The sequence below is a fragment of the Natrix helvetica genome (assembly GCF_964273705.1).
Source record: "Natrix helvetica genome assembly, chromosome: 2".
In the NCBI taxonomy this organism is placed as follows: Eukaryota; Metazoa; Chordata; class Lepidosauria; order Squamata; family Natricidae; genus Natrix; species Natrix helvetica.
This window is the reverse complement of record NC_138552.1, coordinates 119,082,991-119,103,950: the sequence shown is the minus strand read 5'-3', so window position 1 is coordinate 119,103,950 and position 20,960 is coordinate 119,082,991. Positions and strand designations below refer to the sequence as shown.

The 20,960-nt window shown below is 42.7% G+C and overlaps 1 protein-coding gene across 2 annotated transcripts in view; it reads right to left on the bottom strand.

Moving 5' to 3' along the window:
* Window positions 1–20,960, bottom strand: part of MLPH (melanophilin) — a 153,189-nt gene that overhangs the window by 33,567 nt on the left and 98,662 nt on the right. Inside the window, exon 12 of one of the 2 annotated variants that reach the window (XM_081941282.1) lies at window positions 12,211–12,583. The exons of the other annotated variant lie outside the window; for it this stretch is intronic. Within the exon in view, the coding sequence (XP_081797408.1) occupies window positions 12,527–12,583 (57 nt within the window). The 3' untranslated portion in view covers window positions 12,211–12,526. Of the gene's footprint in view, window positions 1–12,210; window positions 12,584–20,960 lie in introns of those variants that run through there. 2 annotated transcript variants of the gene reach the window in all.

The following is a 20,960-nucleotide window of genomic DNA, read 5'->3' as shown; positions in this document are numbered from 1 at the left end:
AACAGTGAAAACTGACTCCACCTATAAAACTTCAGGCTTCCGGTCTTTGTCTCCGTGCTACTCAGATAAATCTCTTGTTGATTGTGACTTTTTGGATTCCCTGGAGTGAAAAAATTTACTCTATTGCCAGTGTGACTAGAAAAACCTCCTTCTGCCTGGACATTTAGTCTCCTGAACTCTCTTGGCGGTTCTACCTCTCTGACTGATCATTCTCTGCATTGACTGAACTCTTTATTGTATATATAATGTCATGTAAAAAACCACCTCCTGGGAAGCCTGGCTTTGCTGCCTCTGCCCCGACATCTACAACATCCAGTCCCAGTACACAATCAACGATAACATCTCTGATGCAGCCTAAAACTACTGAGACTGAATTCCAACAAATGTTTCAATAATAATAATAATAATAATAATAATAATAATAATAATAATAATAATAATAATAATAATAATAATAATAAATTTGAATTTATTAGCCGCTCCCTTTCCAGACAGGACTCGGGGCGGCGTACACTAGGACATATATAAACATACATATATACAAAGACATACATGCACGGAGGAGGTAATAGATTACAACATTTAGACAATTAAAACCATTAACATACCCCAATAATAAAAACCCAATATACAATAAAAATTTTAAATTTAAAAAAAAGACAAAAGACAAATTCTACAGGGACAAAAGGAGATTAAAAGACAATTAAAAGAGATGAAAGAAGAAATTAAAGAGAACCAGGACCAGATCGGTAAAAACTCACAGAGACTGGATCTTTTGGAGGGGGGGATGGCTGAGATGAGTGGGGAGATGGAAGGGGTGCAGAAGGGGAACAAAGAACTTGAGACCCAACAGATGAAAACAGAATTTGAGAGAATGTCCTTTTATCTTAGATTTCAAAATGTGGTAGAGACAGATGATGAAGACATAAGGGACACTATGACAAGCATTTTGGCTGAATACATTCAGAAAAAGAAACAACAGATGGGGTGGGAACTAGATTTGGTTTATAGAGTGAACTCATAAATGCTATATGAACTCATTATGAACTCATTAATGCTATTATGAACTCATAAATGCTATATGCATATGCTAGAACACACAATGTACCCAGGGAGGTACACATTAAATTTCTCAGAAAAACCACAAGAGATGAAATTCTGAGTGCACAAAGGGGGCAAGTTTTGAAATACCAAGATAGGGAAATAACCATTCTGAAACAGATCCCCAAGAAAGTGAGGGAGAAAAGGAAAAATTATTCGCAATTAGCGAAGAAACTTTACCAGAAGGGGGTCTGGTTCAGATGGCTGATGCCTGAAGGTATGTTAATATTCTGGGAGGACACAAGAGTTAGAATTAATACACCCATAGAGGCGCAGGCCTTTATGGAAAAAAATAAAGCACTCCTAGATAAATCAGATGATCTCACAACAGACACACAGGACATGGGAGGGGCCGGAGCTCTGCTGGTGGGGAGAGAAGGGGCAATACCGAGAAGACTCAGATCACAAAAATGAGTAAGAAAATCTGCTTGATATAAATTGATTGAAATCATTAACTGAATTTACATGCTGACTATATATTGTTGTTTAGTATTGAATTTTCTGTAAATGTATACTATGAGTATGGAGGGAGGGGACACCTGCCGCACACTGCAACTGCCAAAATTTGTAACCTTTCCATTACCCCTTTCCTTTTTTATTTCCTAAAAAAAACCAATAAAACTTTGTTTATAAAAAAAAAAAAGAACTGGCAATGACATCCAACAAAACCTCAGAGGCCGAACTGATTCCAATGGAATATCAGGACCTTGCAGAGGTATTCAGCGAGGCCGAGTGCGATGTTCTACCTGCTCACCATGAGACAGACTGTGCCATCGAAATCATCCCCGGGGCAAACTGTATGCCATGACGCCCCGGGAAATGCAAGAGATGCGCAATTACATAGACAAAAACCTAGCAAGGGGGTTCAATGAGCCAGCCAAGCCACGGATCGTGGCACCAGTCCTCTTCAAGGAGAAAAAAGATGGAACTATGAGATTGTATGTGGACTTTCGAGGGATAAATGGGGTGTCTGTACGCAACCTATACCCCCTCCCACTCATGGACATGCTATCTCATCTGGCCAAGGGAAAGTCTTCACCAAACTAGACCTCACAGAAGCATACTACTGAGTACATATCAGAGAGGGAGACGAGTGGAAAGAACTGTTGACCTGCCCTCTAGGGAGCTTTCAATTCAAAGTGATGCCTTTCGGACTGCAGGGCACCCCCAGCGGTATTCATGAAGTGAATAAACGAGGTGCTACACGAGCACCTCTACAAGGGGGTCATCTACCTGGATGACATCCTTATCTACACTGAGGCCATGGATGACCACGTACCCCTGGTCAGCCAAGTACTGAAAAAACTTCTGGCAGCCAACCTGTACGTCAAGGTATCAAAATGTGAATTCCACCGTGCACGGTTAAACTATCTGGGTTACCGAGTGTCAAATAAGGGAATAGAGATGGACCCAGACAAAGTACAAGCCGTCTTAGGCTGCAACTCCCTCGCACCCGCAGATAACTACAAAGATTCCTAGGGTTCGCGAACTTTTACAGACAATTCATCCCCTCCTTTGCAAAAATTTCCTATGCCCTAAAAGCCCTCTTGAAGACAGGGAGCCCAGGAACGAAACTTTGTCTGGGACAACCCCTACAGTGGGACCTAACCTGCCAAGAGGCATTCGAAACACTAAAATAAATGTTTGCAAAGGAGCCGGTGCTGAAGCATCCTGATCCTGAGCAACCCTTCGTGATCCAGGCAGATGCCAGCGACATGGCAGTGGGAGCACTGCTACTCCAAAGAAACAACCAAGGAAACTTACAACCCTGCGCCTACACCTCCTGCAAGATCACAGACACACAGAGATGATGGGCAGCGTGGGAAAAGGAGGCTAACGCAGTGAGATGGGCACTGCTAACCTGGAGACACCTGTTGGAAGGGGACCAGAAAATGTTCGAAGTCTGGAGTGACCACTCCAGTCTGGAGGCGCTAAGGACCCCACGGAAACTATCACCTAAACAAGTCCGATGGGCTCAATACTTCAACCATTTTGATTTTGTATTAAAGCACAGGGGAGAGAAACTTTCTAGCTGACGCCCTCTCCCGCATGCCTCAGTACAAATGCGAATGGGAGCACGTAGTGGACACCATCATTCCCTCTACTCAAACAGCTGGCCAAGTGACCACCAGGCAGCAATGCTGTGACCGGCAAAACCAACCTGCAAGCGACCTAACTATGAGGCTAAAAACCGAACTTCTAGCAGACCCCTTCCAAAACAACAACACATCTTGACAAAAAGAGATGACCTTGCATGGATGGGGACGAAACTCTATGTCCCAGAATCCCTACGTACCCTTTCTCCAGAGGAGCCACGACACAAAACCGGCAGGCCACTTCGGGTTCCTAAAGACTTTACACTTAGCCCGAAGGCAATTCTGGTAGCCTGGCATAAAGACGAGGATAAGTTACGTGAAAAGTTGCACCATCTGCGCCACAATGAAAAGATAATAATAAATAATAATAAACTTTAATTTATAAACCGCACCCTTTCCTAAACAGGACTCAGGGCGGTGTACAGTCATATTAAAACAGTATGAATACAAAATATAGCTATACATTAAATATACAAATAGGTACACGGAGGAGGTAGGATGTGGACTGTACAATATTTAAAATAAAATACAAATAAACATTAAAATACCCTTAAAAACTACCCAATAAGATGTTTGCCAGGAGGTTAAAATGGGACTATAAATCAGTTAAGCCAGCTAATTGGAACAGGTGGGTCTTAAGCTTCTGTCGGAAGGAGCGGAGGTCGGTGGTAGTTCTAATATCGGGGGGGGGGGGAGGTCATTCCAGAGGATTGGGCCCATCACAGAGAAGGCTCTGCTCATGGGTGCAGCCCGTTGACACTGCTTAGTGGACGGCACCCGGAGGAGTCCCTCCCTGTGAGAGCAGATTGGTCGCAGGGATGTATGAGGTGAGATGCGATCCCGCAGGTAACTAGGTCCCGTGCCATGGAGCGCTTTGAAGATAGTAACCAACACCTTGAAACGCACCCGAAAAACCACAGGCAGCCAGTGCAGCTCGCGCAGGAGTGGTGTTATATGGGAGTATCTTGTCCCTCCCATGATGGCCCGTGCGGCCGCATTCTGAACTAGCTGTAGTCTTCGGGTGCATCTCAAGGGGAGCCCCATGTAGAGCGCGTTGCAGTAGTCCAGGCGAGACATCACCAGCGCATGAGTGACCGTGCGTAAGGCGTCCCGATCCAATAGGGGGTGCAATTGGCGCACCACGCGAACCTGGTGGAACGCCCCCCTTGCCACGGCTGCCACATGGTCATCCATCGACAGCCGGGCATCAAGAAGGACGCCCAAATTGTGCGCCCGTTCCACGGGGGGCAGTTGTTCGCCCCCTATGGCCAGCGATGGAATCCACTGGTTGAACCAGGGCGCCGGTAGCCACAGTCACTCAGTCTTGGAGGGGTTGAGTCTGAGTCTGTTGTCCACCATCCAGACCCGAACGGCTTCCAAGCACCGGGACATCATTTTGACGGCCTCGTTGGGGTGGTTTGGGGTGGAAATGTACAGCTGTGTGTCATCAGCGTACAGATGGTATCCAACCCCAAAACCACGGATGATCTCACCCAGCGGCTTCATGTATGTGTTGAACAGGAGGGGCGAGAGGACCGACCCCTGCGGCACCCCACAAATGAGTGGCCTCAGGGTCAACCTCTGCTCCCCTGCCAATACACATTGCGTCCGGTCGGAGAGGTAGGAGCAGAACCACTGCAAAACGGTGCCCCCTACTCCCACCCCCTCCAGCCGGCGCAAAAGGATACCATGGTCGATGGTATCAAAAGCCGCTAATAGGTCTAATAGGACCAGGATAGAGGAACAACCCCTATCTCTGGCCCTCCAGAGATCATCCACCAACGCGACCAAGGCCGTCTCCGTGCTGTGACCGGGCCGGAAACCAGATTGGCGCGGGTCTAGATAGTCGGTTTCCTCCAGGTGACGTAGGAACTGTTGTGCCACCACACTCTCTACAACCTTCGCTAAGAAGGGAAGGTTGGAGACGGGACGATAATTAGCTAGCTCCGCCGGGTCCAGGGAAGGCCTCTTGAGTAAGGGCCTCACCACCGCCTCCTTCAAGGCGGCCGGTAAGGACCCCTCACCCAATGAAGCGTTCACAAGACCCAGGAGCCAGCCTCGTGTAACCTCCCAGGATGTCAGTACAAGCCAGGAGGGACACGGGTCCAATAAACATGTAGTGGCTCACAGTCGCCCACGTAACCTGTCCAAATCCTCAGGTGCAACAGAGTCAAACTCCTCCCAGCGTGGTGCCTCAAGACTTGCTTCCGACGTCTCCCCTGGGCCACTGAAGGGGGCCCATCCACTCCGGATCTGAGCGATTTTGTCCTGCAGATATTCCCCAAACTCCTCTGCTCTACCCTGCAAAGGGGCTTCCCGCGGCCTCTGTGATAAGAGGGAGCGGGTCACCCGAAACAGGGCGGCAGGGCGGTTATCTGCAGACGCAATAAGAGCGGCACAGTGTCTACGTTTTGCCGCTCTCAGTGCCACAAGGTAGGTCCGTAAATAGGATCTTACCTGTGTTTGGTCAGATTCGGAGCGTGAGGACCTCCACCTGCTTTCTAGGCGTCTCTTGTGGCGTTTCATCACCCTCAGCTCCTCGGTAAACCAAGGAGCCAGGGTGGTTCGTTGCCGCAGGAAAGGCCGCAAAGGCACTACCTGGTCCAAGGCCCCAGCAGCCGCCCTATTCCAAGCAGCCACTAGGTCCTCCGTCCGGGAGTGGGTCAGGGCTACAGGAAGTGGCCCAAGCTCCATCTGGAACCTATCAGGTTCCATTAGTCGCCTGGGGCGGAACCATCTGGGACAGTCAGGTTCCACCTCCCCACGGTGGGGGTTAGCGCCGGGGAAGTCGAGCCAGAGAAATGAGTGATCTGACCATGACAGGGGTGTAATAACCAAATCCCCTATTCCCAGATTACTCGTCCACTGTCCAGAGACAAAAACAAGGTCCAGTGTGTGCCCACCTTCGTGTGTGGGGCCCTGAATTAATTGGGTCAGGTCCATGGCTGTCATGGAAGCCATGAACTCCCGAGCCACCTCGGATGCTTCACCCGTCGACGGCAGGTTGAAATCCCCCATAACCACAACTTTGGGGGTATCAACCGCCGTCTCCGCGATCAGCTCAAGGAGCTCAGGTAGGGCCGCTGATGTATAGCGAGGAGCCAAGTATACAATCAGTAAGCTCAACTGCCTCCCGGGGCCCCATTTCACACCAAGGGACTCACAACCGGATATCTGCGGCACAGTGAACTCTCTCGGTTCCAGACTCTCCCGTATAATTACCGCCACCCCACCACTTACCCAGGGCCCGTGGCTGATGGAATGCACGGTAGCCTGGTGGGCACATCTCCACGAGAGGTAAACCACCCTTGTGGCCCAACCAGGTCTCCGTTATCCCTGCAAGGTCCGGCTCCCCCTCTGAGATCAACTCATTAATGATTGGGGCCTTGTTAACAGCGGACCTTGCATTGCAGAGCATCAGCCTCAGGCCCTGGCTCTGTAGGCCCTGGCCACCTTGGCTGCGGGGGTTGGTACGAGCGACCGGGCGTGTCCAGCAGCCACGGTCTCCCAACCAACTGCGAGATTTTCTTCCGTCCTCGCACCCACCCCTCCCCACGACCGTTGGAATAAAACAACCCTCTATAGGAATGTCATTTTCCCTTCCCCCCCACTCCGCTCACTTCCCCCTTGACCTCACCTGTTCACCTGGCAAAAGTCCCCCTCCTGGCCTGATTATCCCTCCCACCCACCCTGGATCCCCCTAAAATGGATAAAAAACATCTGGTTAAAAAACCCCTAAGTCTTCGCTTCCTCCACCTCTCGGGGTTAACAAACCCGTCATTAAGGTGGGCCCTTGAAAGGGGAAAGGGCCATGTCTGCGAGAGGGGGGACTCCTGCAGCAGGAGCAAGTCTGACCTCGAGTATATACTGGGGGGAGCTGCAGCAAGGGCCAGGGTGCTGTAGATGTTAAATTGAGTCAGCAAGCCAGGTTCCACATCAGATGGTAAGTCAGTACGTGGATGATAAGTGGATGGTAGATAGATAGTGAATAGGTGGAAAGTAGATGGTAAATGGTGGAGGCCAGGAGGCAATCTGTGGTGTGGGTGGGCAGACAGTCTAAGTAGATATTTGATGAAGTTTGATGGTAAAATTGATGGTAAATTCGATGGTAAACAGGTGAAAGATGGTGGGGGGTAGTCACGCAGGCACGCACAGTAGTCAGTGGTTATAGATAGTCAAAATAACAAGTGGGCAGGTAGTTATAGATAGCCATGGCAGGTAGATGGCAGATGGCAGGGGTTGATAAATCCTTTCTCTTCCTGGCACTAAACCTCCTGCCGATGGAAGCCTCCTGCCAGTCTCCTGGGCAAAGACCCGTCGTGCCCCTGGTGCCACAGGTCTCCCTCCTTCTGCCAGGCTCCAGCATAGATCTTTAAGGACTAGACCCATCGTAGCCTGCCTCCCCCTGCTTCAGCGCCCCCCCCTGCTGTTAGTCCTGGCCCGAGCGCTGCTCCAGCCGGCCTACGGCTCTCCCGCAGGCCTTCTTTCGGCCTCCAGCGTCTCGAGCCTCATGCAACCCCCGAACGGCCTTCCAACGGTCCTCACCCTCCAATTTGGCCTTGCTAGCATCGCCGATGCCGTCGTCACGCCGCCCGGGTCGCTGGGATGCCGCCGCCGCCGCCACCCGTTCGTCCTGCCTCTACCTCCGCAGTCGCCGTTGCCGCCATCGCCGACCTCCAGCTGAAGCTCCAATACCGACTCCACCTCCAACTCTCATTTCGGCTGCAGCTGGGGCTATCTCCTCATCTCTCCTGGCTGTTTGACCACCCTGGAGGGCCAATTAAGGCTCTATGGAAAGCCAGGGTGGTCGCTGCTCTTAATTCCCGACCCTCACGATGGAAAGATGACTAGGAAACTCCCCAGGACTGCTGCAAACAGTAGCAGAGCCAACGAGGCCATGGGAGGAGATCGCAATGGACTTTATAGTAGAGTTGCCATAAAAAGTGGGGGAAACACAGTGATTTGGACTGTAATAGACCTATTCTCCAAACAGGCACACTTCATACTCTGCAGCGGACTACCCTCAGCTCACAAGCTGGATAAACTGTTCGTGAAGCATATCTACCGACTGCATGGAGTACCTCGAAAAATTATTTCAGACAGAGGGGTCCAGTTCACGGCTAAGTTCTGGAGGGAGTTCCTGCGGTCCATTGGGTCATCTCAGGGTCTTAGTTCAGCTTTTCATCTGAGCAACAATGGGGCAGCAGAGAGACTGAACGCCATGGTAGAGCAGTACCTGAGGTGCTACGTGAACTATCAGCAGTCCAATTGGGCAGACCTTTTATCTTTTGCTGAGGTTGCATACAATAATGCTGTTCACAGTAGTACAGGACTCACACCGTGTGAGCGGTATGGACTGTCAAAAAAGCACTGGCTAAAGCAGCACAAACTTATAAGAAACAGGCAGATAAACACAGTGCTTCGCAACGGCCGTTCCGGGTGGGAGAGAAGGTTTACCTCTCCACAAAATATTTGAGAATAAAACTGCCTAGCAAGAAACTGGGGCCAAGGTTTATGGGACCATTCCCAATAGTAAAGATCATCAACCCAGTCACAGTGCAATTGAAACTGCCTCGATTGCTGGGGAAGATACATCCAGGCGTTTCATAGTAGCCTCTTAAAACCCATGAAAAGGAGGAAATATTCTTCCATATCAAAGAAACTATATAATAGTGGAATTTGGTTTAGATGGCTATTGCCAGAAGGAATGCTGATTTTCTGGGAGGGAAGCCGTATCAGAATTAAGACAGTGGATGAGGCAGAGGCTCTTATTAAAAAACATTTTTCTCTCCCAGAGGATGAAGATAGTGGAGGTGGGGGAAAAGACAGTAATTTAGAAGACAGGGTGGGGGAAGGGGGGGGGCTGTGGCTCCACCTGGGGACAGGGAGGAGGGAGCAATATCGCAAAGGCTCAGGTCACAAAAATAAATATATTTGAAATATTATTGTAATTGTTGATATTCTAGAAAGTGACAAAGAAAGAGAGGATTGAACATATGGCTGATATAATGTAAGAACTCTGTATGTGCTTATCCTTTACATGTTATTTTTAAAATTGTAGAAGCGTGAGAACTGGGGGGATTTCTACTACTAACATGGGAGCTACCAAAATTTTCTATGTACCCTATTACCCTTTTCCCATAAATGTTTTAAAGCCAATAATTTTTTTTTTACAAAAAACAAACAAACCATGATCGGATCCACTCTGAGACCACTACCACAGGAGCCCCCAGGCCCTGTGGTCATAGGGAGCGAAACACATTATGAAGGTCGAGTCCTTGATTCGAGGTGGCACAGGAGACAACTCCAATACTTAATCAAGTGGAAGGGCTACCCTTATCAGAGGCATCTTGGGTAAAAAGTAGGAATATCCAGGCTGATCACCTTATAGCAAAATTCCATGCAGAAAATCCAAGCAAGCCTGGGGGAGGAACGCATCCCTAAATTGTACATCTGTACTCAAATTGCTTTGTTTTACACAGGTCACTTTTGGGAAATGAGGGGAGCTGGATGTCAACTTGTAAAGTATTGCCATGACTATTATCAGGTTGGCATTCGAGAGAGGATTCCATGCATAACTTCGGCCAGAGTTGGATCTCATATTTCTACAACCTAGTTTGTGAATATGATCTATGACGCATGAAAGAAAGGAGGAGATAGAGGGGTAAAATTCAAACGCAATTAAGGTGAAGCAGTTTTGGCTCCACAGGAGTACACACCAGATTGTTGATCCTAATAAATGAATGGATTTCTTTTGAACTTTGTCTCGAGACTTGTACATTAATTAGGTCATCTTCTGGGAACTTCACACCTATATGATAGACTTTATTATATCTATGTTGCACAGGATGGGATAAATGTTGAGAATTGTTTCAATAAGACAACCTAGTAAATTCAAAAGATTAAAACTTATTTTTAATCAGTATTTTCCCCTCAAATTCTCCAAATGTGCTGATACTAATACTTCCAACATTCGTTATTAGTTGTATCAGTTGCAACTTATACTTCAGTGACAACTTGTGGGGTCAGGGGAAACACAGAGTTGTGCTTTCATAAATTTCTTTCTAATACTTCCTATGTTTGAGGCACCTGCTTCCTATTTCTCAAGCTCTATAGAAGATAGAATCATCATCCAACATCTTCATCCTTTCAAGAAGATATTCAGGGATTTCTACATTGTTGTTAATGGGTCTCAAGTGCTTTGGCTGTGATGCCACAAAAAGCCCTGGCTGGTGACCTCTAGGTTTTATGCTCAACTAGAGTTACTTTGTGTGCAGGAAAGGGAAATGGGAAGCAGGAAACTGTATGGTTGCTTTAATTAAAGGGTTTGTTATCCATAGAGGACTCTTAACCTGAGGAAGAATAATACCCAGATAATACATTGATCCCAGATAATGCTTCGCAGAATACAGCAGGAACAAAGGCACTACTTCAAAGCGCAAGTGAAAAGCTCTCGTTAGGGTAATGGCTTATGTGTGAGAAGCACTTTTTGCCCCAGAAGCAGAAGATATGAAGGGACTGTTCATGGTGACCATCATATTTAGTACAGTACATTTTATTTGGGTCAGTCTGCTCTTGAGAAAGCCAGTTGGTCTCAGAAAAGAGATGTCCAAGGGGGTGGGGGAATGGAACTGGGAAAGTATATGAAAATTCACACATTCCACATATAACACTTTTAGACTTTAAACTCAACATTGAAGTATTGTATTTGTGTAAGTATTGGTATAAAATATGAGATTTTATTTCATAAGGTAGTATCATGTATTTGCCTTAATATATTGAATTAACAGTATACATTAAAATTCATATTGTATCTCAAATAGTTTCTGGCTATTTGAATTTGAAATCAAGCATTTCCCCTCCAAATTCAAATTCATCTGATTACATACTTAGAAAGTGTCATGAATACATAGTTGGTGGGAGAGAAGGATAGGAGTATACATATGATCTGTACCTTGCTTTGCCTTACATTGCCTTTCTTCTGAACTGGGCGGAAACTCCCAGCAGATTAATCTTTGGAATAAGGAAATAAATATTTCTGGACCAACAAAATCACCATTGTTTTGTGAAAATGCTTTTCAGAACAACTCGCTTAATGCACCATGTGATGATTCATTACATAAAAAGCTTTCTGCAGAGGGGGCATTTTATATCAAACCTATTCTCCTGCCTACCTGACAGGAAAAGTAAGCCTTGTTAAAGAAGACAATTAAGAGGAATGATCTTGCCTATAGCCTATGACCCCATCAGAATTAAGACGGGGCAGCAGAACTTGCTTTTATCTGGTTTTGTACGTATAATTTATTTTTAAGGGAGTTGAAATCATAGATCAGGGGTGTCAAACTCAAAGCCCAGGGGCTGGCTCCAGCTCGCGGGGTGCTTAGACTGCGGGGCTACCCTGGAAACATCAAAGGACCAGCCCGTGGTGCCTGTGCCAGCAAAAATAGAGCTCGGGAGGGTCACGGGCAGCCCTCCCAAGCTGTTTTCACTGGTAGAGGGTTGCAGAAAATGAGCTTGGGGGCCCATTTTCGCTTGCTGAGCATTCGGACCACCACAGGCACCCCAACACAAGTGACATCAAGCTGCCATGTTCCATGGTCATGTACCCCTGCCCCCTCTCCCAGGTCAAACACAACCCTGATGCGGCCCTCAATAAAATAGAGTTTGACAGCCCGGTCATAGATCATCTGGTGACCTTGATAGCCAAAGTTTGTTTAAATAAATAGGGACCATCCTCTCATCACTTGGTAACTAGATATTGAAAGCAAGCAATCAAAACAAGAAGGGAAAGGGGAAGGTGGGGCTGACGTCGACACGACATGCAATCTTGGAGCTCCAGGATTGCTGTCGATATCTCTGCTGCTGGACGGTCCTTTTGGACCTAAACCGTCCTGTAGAGATGGTGATAGAGAAGGGCACATCCTGCTGATCTCAGGGGCATTGCAAAGCCCCTGATCGATCCAGGAGAAGCTCTTTTTTCCAGCTACAAGAGAAGCAGCCATTGAAGCTGCAAAAGGTTGGGACAAACCCCTGAAACGGAAGCAGAGCAGGAGAGAGAGTGTGTCGAAATGGTGAGATAAACTTTACTATTAGAGAAGAGAATACCCAAAAAGACTTAGAGTTAAATTAAAATCGAAGACAGAAGAAAGCAAGCGGCGAATCAAGTTTGGATTAAAACTATTGTGTTATCTTTTTCTCTTTAATTTCGTTTCTTTTTATGGATGGAATTTTTACAAATGCCTCTTACTTTTAAATTGGACTGGTCTTTTTTTTTCCTTCTTCTATTTTTTCCCATTTTTTGTATTTGTGGATTAAAAATCTCTTCCTTCTCAAGGCTCGTCTGGATCGTAACTTTTAAGCATTTTTTTCTCTTCCTGAGCTTGAAGCTTAAAGAGAGGTAAAAACAGAGGAAAAGAAGTAACACTGCCACCTAGAGGCTGGAGGCTTGGTAACAACTGATATCTCAAGGCTATTGGTTTTGCTTACTGAAAAGGAAAGTGGGAAAACACATTTTGTTTATACAGGTGCTCTTTGGAGTAAAGAGAAAGCCTTGACTTGAAAGATTATATTGAATTTGTCTGAAACCTAGCAAAAAGCCTTGGATGTCTTAGTGGCAGTGTTTACAATCTGGAAAAATGGCACAACATGAAGAAGAAAAAGAATTAACATTGCAAATAATTATGCTAGAAATTAAAAAAGTACTAATAAGCACAGAGAGAATTGAAAAGAGACTTGAGATTATAGAACTAAATGCAGAAAGAAGGGAGGGAAGAGTTGAGAATACTTGCAAAATAACTATGAAATTTAAGGACAGAGTTCAAAAAATTGCAGAAAAATATGAACAAGGTGGTAAGAAAATTGTTGATATTGACAGAAAACTGAGTGGAGGGAAATGATATGTGTAAAACACTGAAAGGAGAGGTCAGCGAACTGGAGTTCTACCTCAGACTTCAAAACATAGATGAAGAAAGAGGAGAAAATTTGGCAGAAACAATGATAGTAATTTTGGCAGAAGCACTAGTGATAACTAAAGGCAAGCTGTTGGAAGGAACAGATGGAGGGTTTCGAGTCTTTACAAGATATGCAATGAACAAGTTGCCAAGAGAAGTCCACATAAGACTTATCAAGAAAACACTTAGAATACACATTCTACAAATGGCAAGAGATATTGGACTGCACTACTATTGGAAGGATACAGGATGATGAAATGAAATGCCACAATAAAATTAAGTTAAACTAAGTTAAACTTTGAGTATTATGTATAAGACAAAGTAATACTAGTTATAGCCAAATAAATGATTAACAATGATAATGCATTTATATATACTAGATTGATAATATGAAATTTTATATAAACTGCAAGTAAGGACTATGGAGATGATGTTGGAAAGCTTTTTTATAAAAGATAAACAATTCTATATAGAATAGAATATGAAGATGTAATACCATTGGATGATTACAGGATGATATAAGGAAATGCCATAATATAAATTTACTTTAAATTTAGTATGCTTCACATAAAAAGGATGTAATAATAGCTATACTCAATGAATGTTTAATAATCATAATAATTGTATACATATATATTAGATCGATGATATGAATAATGGAATGAAATGTGCTGAAACGAGTAAGTTGACATATGAAATTAGAGACCAAGAAGATAAACAATTTTATAGGATATGAGATTTATTTTACCAGTGGTTAGATTTTAAAAAAATGGAATTGAAAATTATTAGAGAATGTTACCAATACTAAAATAATAGAATGATTTAGTATAGGATATAAAAATAGTTTATTATTGGATATATTGAAGATGATATAATGAATTATTATTATATAAATGAACCCATATTTAGAATACCTCACTTAAAATGAAGAAACAATAGTGATAGTCAAACAAATGAAGTACTATAATAATAATGTATACAAATATATTTGATTGACAATATGTGACTTTATATAAAGTTGAAATGATGACTATGGAAAGGATGCACAAAAGCCTTGTAACCAATCGACACACTGTACGTAACTGAAAATGTTTTTATGTTATATGTCTTGTTTGTCTGTTTGTTTAAAAATAAAAAATAATAATTAAAAAAAACAAGAAGGGAAAGGATCATTGGGGAGGATACTGAAGTAGAAGACATTATGATCCATCAGTACATGTTGGACAGCAAAAGTAAATGTACTGCTATTGGTGAACTACCTATAACTGGTCACTTAACCATTTGAAATTAAGACGGACCCAGAACATGTGTGTAAAGCACTTTTAGCCATTGTAAAATGTCATGCCGTACCCTCCCTGTGATCACATTACTGCATTTTGATGGTTTGGCGATTGGCTTGCCTTTACAACTGGTTGTAGTGATCATGTGACTGCAATTTGTGACCTTTTTTGCCAGTTTCGGGCAAAATCCCCCCATTCAGAAGAATGGGTTCAGATCTGCCTAACTGGCAATTATATCATCAGGCAACAAGCTTAATGTGGATTAAGGAGTGGATAACATTAAGGAATTCTAGATTACTGACAGTAGAAGGACATGATTTATTGTTGGGATGGCATGCTGAAATGAGTAAATTGACATTTGAAATTAGAGAACAAGAAGATGAACAATTTTATAAGGTATGGGATTTGTTCTATCAGTGGTTAGGAAAAAAAACACATGGAAATGAAAAATGTTGGAGAATTTTTTATACTGTAAGAATAATAGAATGATATAGGTGATATTATAAATGCATATTATTATTAAATAGACTAAGAATGATGCAATGGAATGTTGGTATATATATATATATGAACCCAATACCTAGAATATTTTTTAATAAAATGAAGGAATAACAATTGTAACTGAACAAATGATGTACATTGGTAATAATATATCTATGTATATTTGATGGATAATTTGTGATTTTAAATACAACTGAAAGTGGTGATTATGGAAAGAATGCACAAAAGCCTGTAACCAAACAACACGCTATATGCAATTGATTAAGGGTTTTATATTTTATGTTCTGTTTGTCTTTGTTTAAAAATAAAAAAACTTTTTTTTAAAAAAAAGAATGGGTTCGCACTTACAACCACAGAATCACTTAAATACTGTGGTGATTTGATTAATAACTGCTGCAAAAAAGCCATAATACTACATCCAATCACATAGGTGTCTCAACTTATGACCAGAAATCCAGTCCCAATTATGGTTGTAGGTTGAGGACTACGTGTAGAGACAGTAATAGAGAAACCATATTTGCCCCAATTTGACCATATGTAATGTAAATCAATGTAAAGGTAAAAAAACATTCTCATCTTCCATACATAAATCCTCTTCCTTTTGTATATTCTTGTATTTTAATAAAGAAAATGTATAACTGGTCCAAATCTAGCTTCTGCAGTTCGTTACAAAACAGATACATGACTACATCAAAACTTGTTCTATCAGGAATAGAATTTTCACTGAAGAATGGGACATAGGAGACTGTCTTCTATTACATCATATTGTTGCTTCTTCAGCTCAGGACTCTGTTGACAGTAGTCCTTAAAGTTACCACACAGAGGTTTTTAATCAATTCCATTGCCTGAGATACTAAGAACTGAAGACGGAGATACTAAGGACTCTTCTTTGATCAATGCACAACACTACCAAAGTGCTAGGGTACACACTGGTTCAGGAGACTGACTGCCTTTGAAAAGGAGTTATTGTAATACTTACCTTCTTCATCTATTTTATGATTGTGATTGTTGAAACATCAAAGTTACAAGCTCCATAATTTCTCAGGCTAAAAATGTATCCATTTTCAGATTTGAAACATACATCAAGTTTCCTAGTTTGTAGATTAATGGACAAATGCCAACAGGAATCAATAAACTGGAATGTTATATTTTTATTTAATAAATGCTGGCAAATAAGAATAAATATAACATCAAAGGGTTTGCTGAAATCAAATACCATCCCAAGATGCACATTGCTAAATATGGAGTTCATTTTATGCACCGTGACAGGGTAACATAAATGCATATGCTACTAAAACTTTTGTGTCTGCTTGACCTTCAATTGGGCAAAATGGGGCATCGTTGGCTCAAATCTGCCAAATTAAAGAATGAGTCTAAAATCCATGATTTCATGGGATTGATATTTCACAAAAATGTGAAACTGTGGTCACTTCAGTACTGCCATGCTACCACAGACATGTGATTGTCATTTCCAATGCTCCTTGTCAGCTTCCTATAATGAAAGTCAATGGGGAAGTTGACAGGAAATAAAAAATCCCAGGGTGGCAAGCAGATAAATGGCTGCAAGTAGGGGAGGGAGGGAGATGTGTGGGAGGTGGCACATAGGTTGGTTGTACAAGAGGTGGCACTTAGGTTGGGGAGAGTAATGGGGGAAGGTGAGAGATGCTACATTGGGTCAGGGAGGTTGCCTGGGGTGCAAGAGGCTGCTGAGCGGTACTGTGTGGGCTGGGAGGAGTGCACAGGAGTGAGAATGAATGTGCAAGGGTGGTGCCAACGTGGGCGTGCGGGGTTGCAGCATGGATTGGGGAAGGTGTGTGATAATCTTAAGGAGAACAGTGACGATTGGGGAGAGTGCTAGGCAAATAGTTATCTCTTAAAGTAAGAGCCACAGGTCCTGGTTTCTGTGGTATATTTCTAAAAAAAACACTATTATTATTATTTTAAAATAAGCTTTAAGTAGTTGTTACCTGCCTAAATTTGTTCTGCAACAGTTAAATCCTCATAGCAATAAAGAACAATATTTTAGATGTATGGACTGTCCTTCACAGAGAATACAGGTTCATTTATGTATGGGATTTATAGGCTCCTCCAAGCTGCTAAAACTCTGGGTGGGGTACTTTTCTGATTACGGACAGTGTTTGCAAAAAGTGACTACCATGAACACATAACAGGCCTAACTTTATCTTCAGGAGAAAAAAATGATACTTTGCTAAAACGTAGGGTGTCTTAAGTGCCTGCTTCCTTCTCGTACAACCCAGAAAACAGTCATTTGAAGGCATACTGACACCATCCACTCTGACCAGCTCATGTCAGTGACAGACTCCCATTTTTCCAAAAGCAGCACAGGAGCATTCATCACTCCTGTTTCAGTATTACCAGTATGCAAATCTGCATATTACTTGTTCTTTTAGGAAACCATGTGTCAGAATGTGAACTGTGATCAGATTGAAACACACACACCCTTTCTATTTGAGGTGGTTTTTAAAAACAACAACAAACAAGTCCACAGTTTATGGCAAGGATGGGTTCTTGGGTTCAGCATAAACGTATGCTCTTCAGTCTTGATGTGATTTCTGATGGGGTTCACTGTGCTTTAACTTGTGGCTACTCATTCAATGAAGGTAACTAGTTGCATGGTCCAGCTAGCTTTTTAAGAATCACGTTCCTCCAATGATCAATATGATGCTGAACTGACAGATGCTTTGCATCTATGCTACAAGATAACTAAGTGTGGATTTTGCTTTGATGAAAAGGATTTAAATGTTATTATCTTTATATAGTTAATGTAGGTTATGAAACATCAACTGCAAATAATGATCAGTGTTCAAAAGCATGCTCTGCTACTCTATAACATTTTAAAGTAATTGTCTTACATCTTGGAAGATACTATTTATTGGTATTTTGTACAATAATACTAGCAAATATTAGCAAATTTGGGCTTTTAATATTTACTTTGGAGTGAAAAGAACCTGTGGAAATTGGCAGTGCTGTTGACCTCCTATTCTTGGGACTTTCTATTGGAATGGAAAGATGGTAAGAATACAGAATAGAGTTGAAAGAGATCTTGGCGGTCTTCTAGTCCATCCTAGTGTCTAGTGTCATCTGCAGATTTGATGAGTTCCCCTTCTATTTCCTCATCTAAATCGTTTATGAAGATAATGAAGAGTACTGGGTCTAAGACAGAACTCTGTGGTATCCCATTGCTTACTTCCCTCCATATAGATGTAGTACTATTAAGGACTGCTCACTGAGTACAGTTTGTAAGCCAGTTACAAATCTATCTAGTGGTAATGCTGTTTATCTCATATTTTTCTAGCTTACCAAGAAGTAGGTTGTGGTCTACTTTGTTGAATGCCTTGCTGAAATCCAAATATATTATCTCCACAGCATTTCGGTGGTACACAATTTAGTCACTTTGTCAATGAATAAAATAAGATTTGTTTGGCATGATCTGTTTTTGGCAAGCCCATGTTGGCTTCTGTTTATAATTTTCCTTGCTTCTAGATATTTGAAAATCTGTTTTTTGATTATCTTTTCCAGGATCTTCCCAAGTATTGATGTCAGGCTGACTGGTCCATAGTCTCTTGCATTTGTTTTTTCTTTTTTTTGAAGATGGAAACTACATCAGCTCTTTTCCAGTCCTCAAATAATTTCCCAGTGCAAGAAGAAGAAAATGACAGGAGACTGGCTGAACACAGCTGGTCACTAGACCAAGGCAGAAGATTGGGAAATGCCACATAAATAAAATATACAAAAATAGTTATCTCAGTGCATAACAGAAGATCATAGGATTAGTATACTCCTGGAGCTAGAAAGGAAATACTCTTCTATGGTTGTGTACATACATATACAGAACCTGACATTCTAATATGCTAGACATATAGCTGTGAAGATCATAGATTTTCTGTTTAAGAATTGGAAAGTTCAGCATTTGTTACCATTGTCCAAAGGATGTGTGAGCCTTTCTGCTACTCTCAATGATTTTCCTTCTGGCTGTAATCTCTGTGCTGATGAGGCAAGTGGAAGAACTAAAGTTCACAAGGACATGCTGATAAATGAACTAATTGATGTGTCCAGAAAACAATGAAAACCAAACTACAGGAAATGGAATGATAGCATTTACTTAATAAGTGCCAATAAAGTAACTCTCAGGTTCCGAAGGTATAATGAAACCAGGCAAACACAGAAATGATTTGAAATGCAGTTTGTATTCTTCTTTCGGCACAAACTGACCAACAAAGCACTAAGACAATGAATAAATTGTCAGAGCTGCCACCCTGTGCTTCCCACCACCTTTTATAGCTACACTGGAAATTAAGATAAGCACACACCCATCACCTTGTGACCCAGAGCAAAACCACCTGGCAATTAATCATGGATTGTTAGCATGAATTTGTTCAGTTTGTGTAGGTGGAACGGTGAGTCTTGGCAACTGGCCCAGTCTTCTCCCCTGAATGGCAGCTCCAGGCCTCGGAGCTGACAGTTAAATTTAAGGTATCTTCAAACAAGGGAATTAAAGTCAGAGTGTTTTATTTGAAGCATACCACCTTCACTTTTATGTTCATTTAGTTTGCTGAATTTTTAAACCCATGTTTTAGAATTTGCTTTGTTCTATATATCTTCACTAGGCTTCTATGTATTATTTTGTAATATAGTCAGTCAGCAGTAGTTTAACAATGCTTTCGATATAATCATGAATAGATTGATGAGCCTGGCTTAATAACTGTTTTCTAGTTGCTTTGCCTTCTTCCCATATCTTGAGATTCTGGGTGAATTCAGGAAGGCCAGAACAGTTTATATCCATTCTTCAGAACTTTTTCATGTCTAGTTTTCATAGAGCACATGTTTCAGGGCTACAGCCCACCCGTTCACAAACTAAGTCCTTTGAAGGCGACAGAAAAAAAAGACAAGTCCATCTTGCTTTTTGCAATTTGCAGAGCCTCTACTGGGATGAATGATCAAAGTTAATAAGTTGTTGAAATCTGTGTCTATTGTAAGACTGTAATTACTGAGAAGACTATATAGGCTGTAAAAGTTGCTGCTGAAAGCCTTAACTGCCAGCATAGTTGGCTTTTTATTCAATGCTCCAAAATGATTGCCTTTCTCTTTCACTGTCCATATTCACATCAGTTTACAACTGCAATGGAATAAAGCATGATTAATGAACTAAGGGAAGATGTAAAAGTGACAATACAATAATCACACAAAAGTTTTAAGAATTCTTTTAAGTTAACGTGGAACAATGTTATGTCACCAACGTAAGATGTCTGAATGTCACATCCTTGACAAGACTGGCCATAAACTTTATCTTCTAAGGCAGGGGTGTCAAACTCAAGGCTCATGGGCTGGATTTGGCCCACGATTTGGTCGGATCTGGCTCTTGGGGCCTTCCTGGAAAATGTAAGGGGCCAGCCTGCGTCGCTTCACCCCGGTCTATCCAATGTGAAGAGGAAACATTGGGCCAGCATGGCTTTGGTCCAGTCTACCCAATGCAAGGAGGAAACATGCTAGCAGTTTGGGGAGTGGCGCCAAGCTGGTCACGCCTACCCAGCTGGCCACACCCAGTGAGTGGCATCAAGCTGGCTATGCCCCTCAGGTCCCCCAAGCTCAACTACAGCCCTGATGTGGCCCTCAATGAAATTGAGTTTGACACCTCTGTTCTAAGGGATTTATACGTTTAAAAATAACAACAAATTTCTTACCAAATTTCCACAAGACAGAGGTGCAATGTAAAATATTTGTAGAAGAAAAATGTTTCTTCTACCTAGTGGCAGGGTAGACAATAGCCTTTCCTCGATGGACAGCCTAAGCCAAGACCAATTTCTACATGCTAAAGCTATTAATTAGAAATATCAGCAATAGGGAGAAAGACCATTAGAACCCCAAAGCATATATATATATATATATATATATATATATATATATATATATATGTGTGTGTGTGTGTGTGTGTGTGTGTGTGTGTGTGTGTGTGTGTGTGTGTGTGTGTGTGTGTGTGTGTGTGTGTGTGTGTGTGTGTGTGTGTGTGTGTG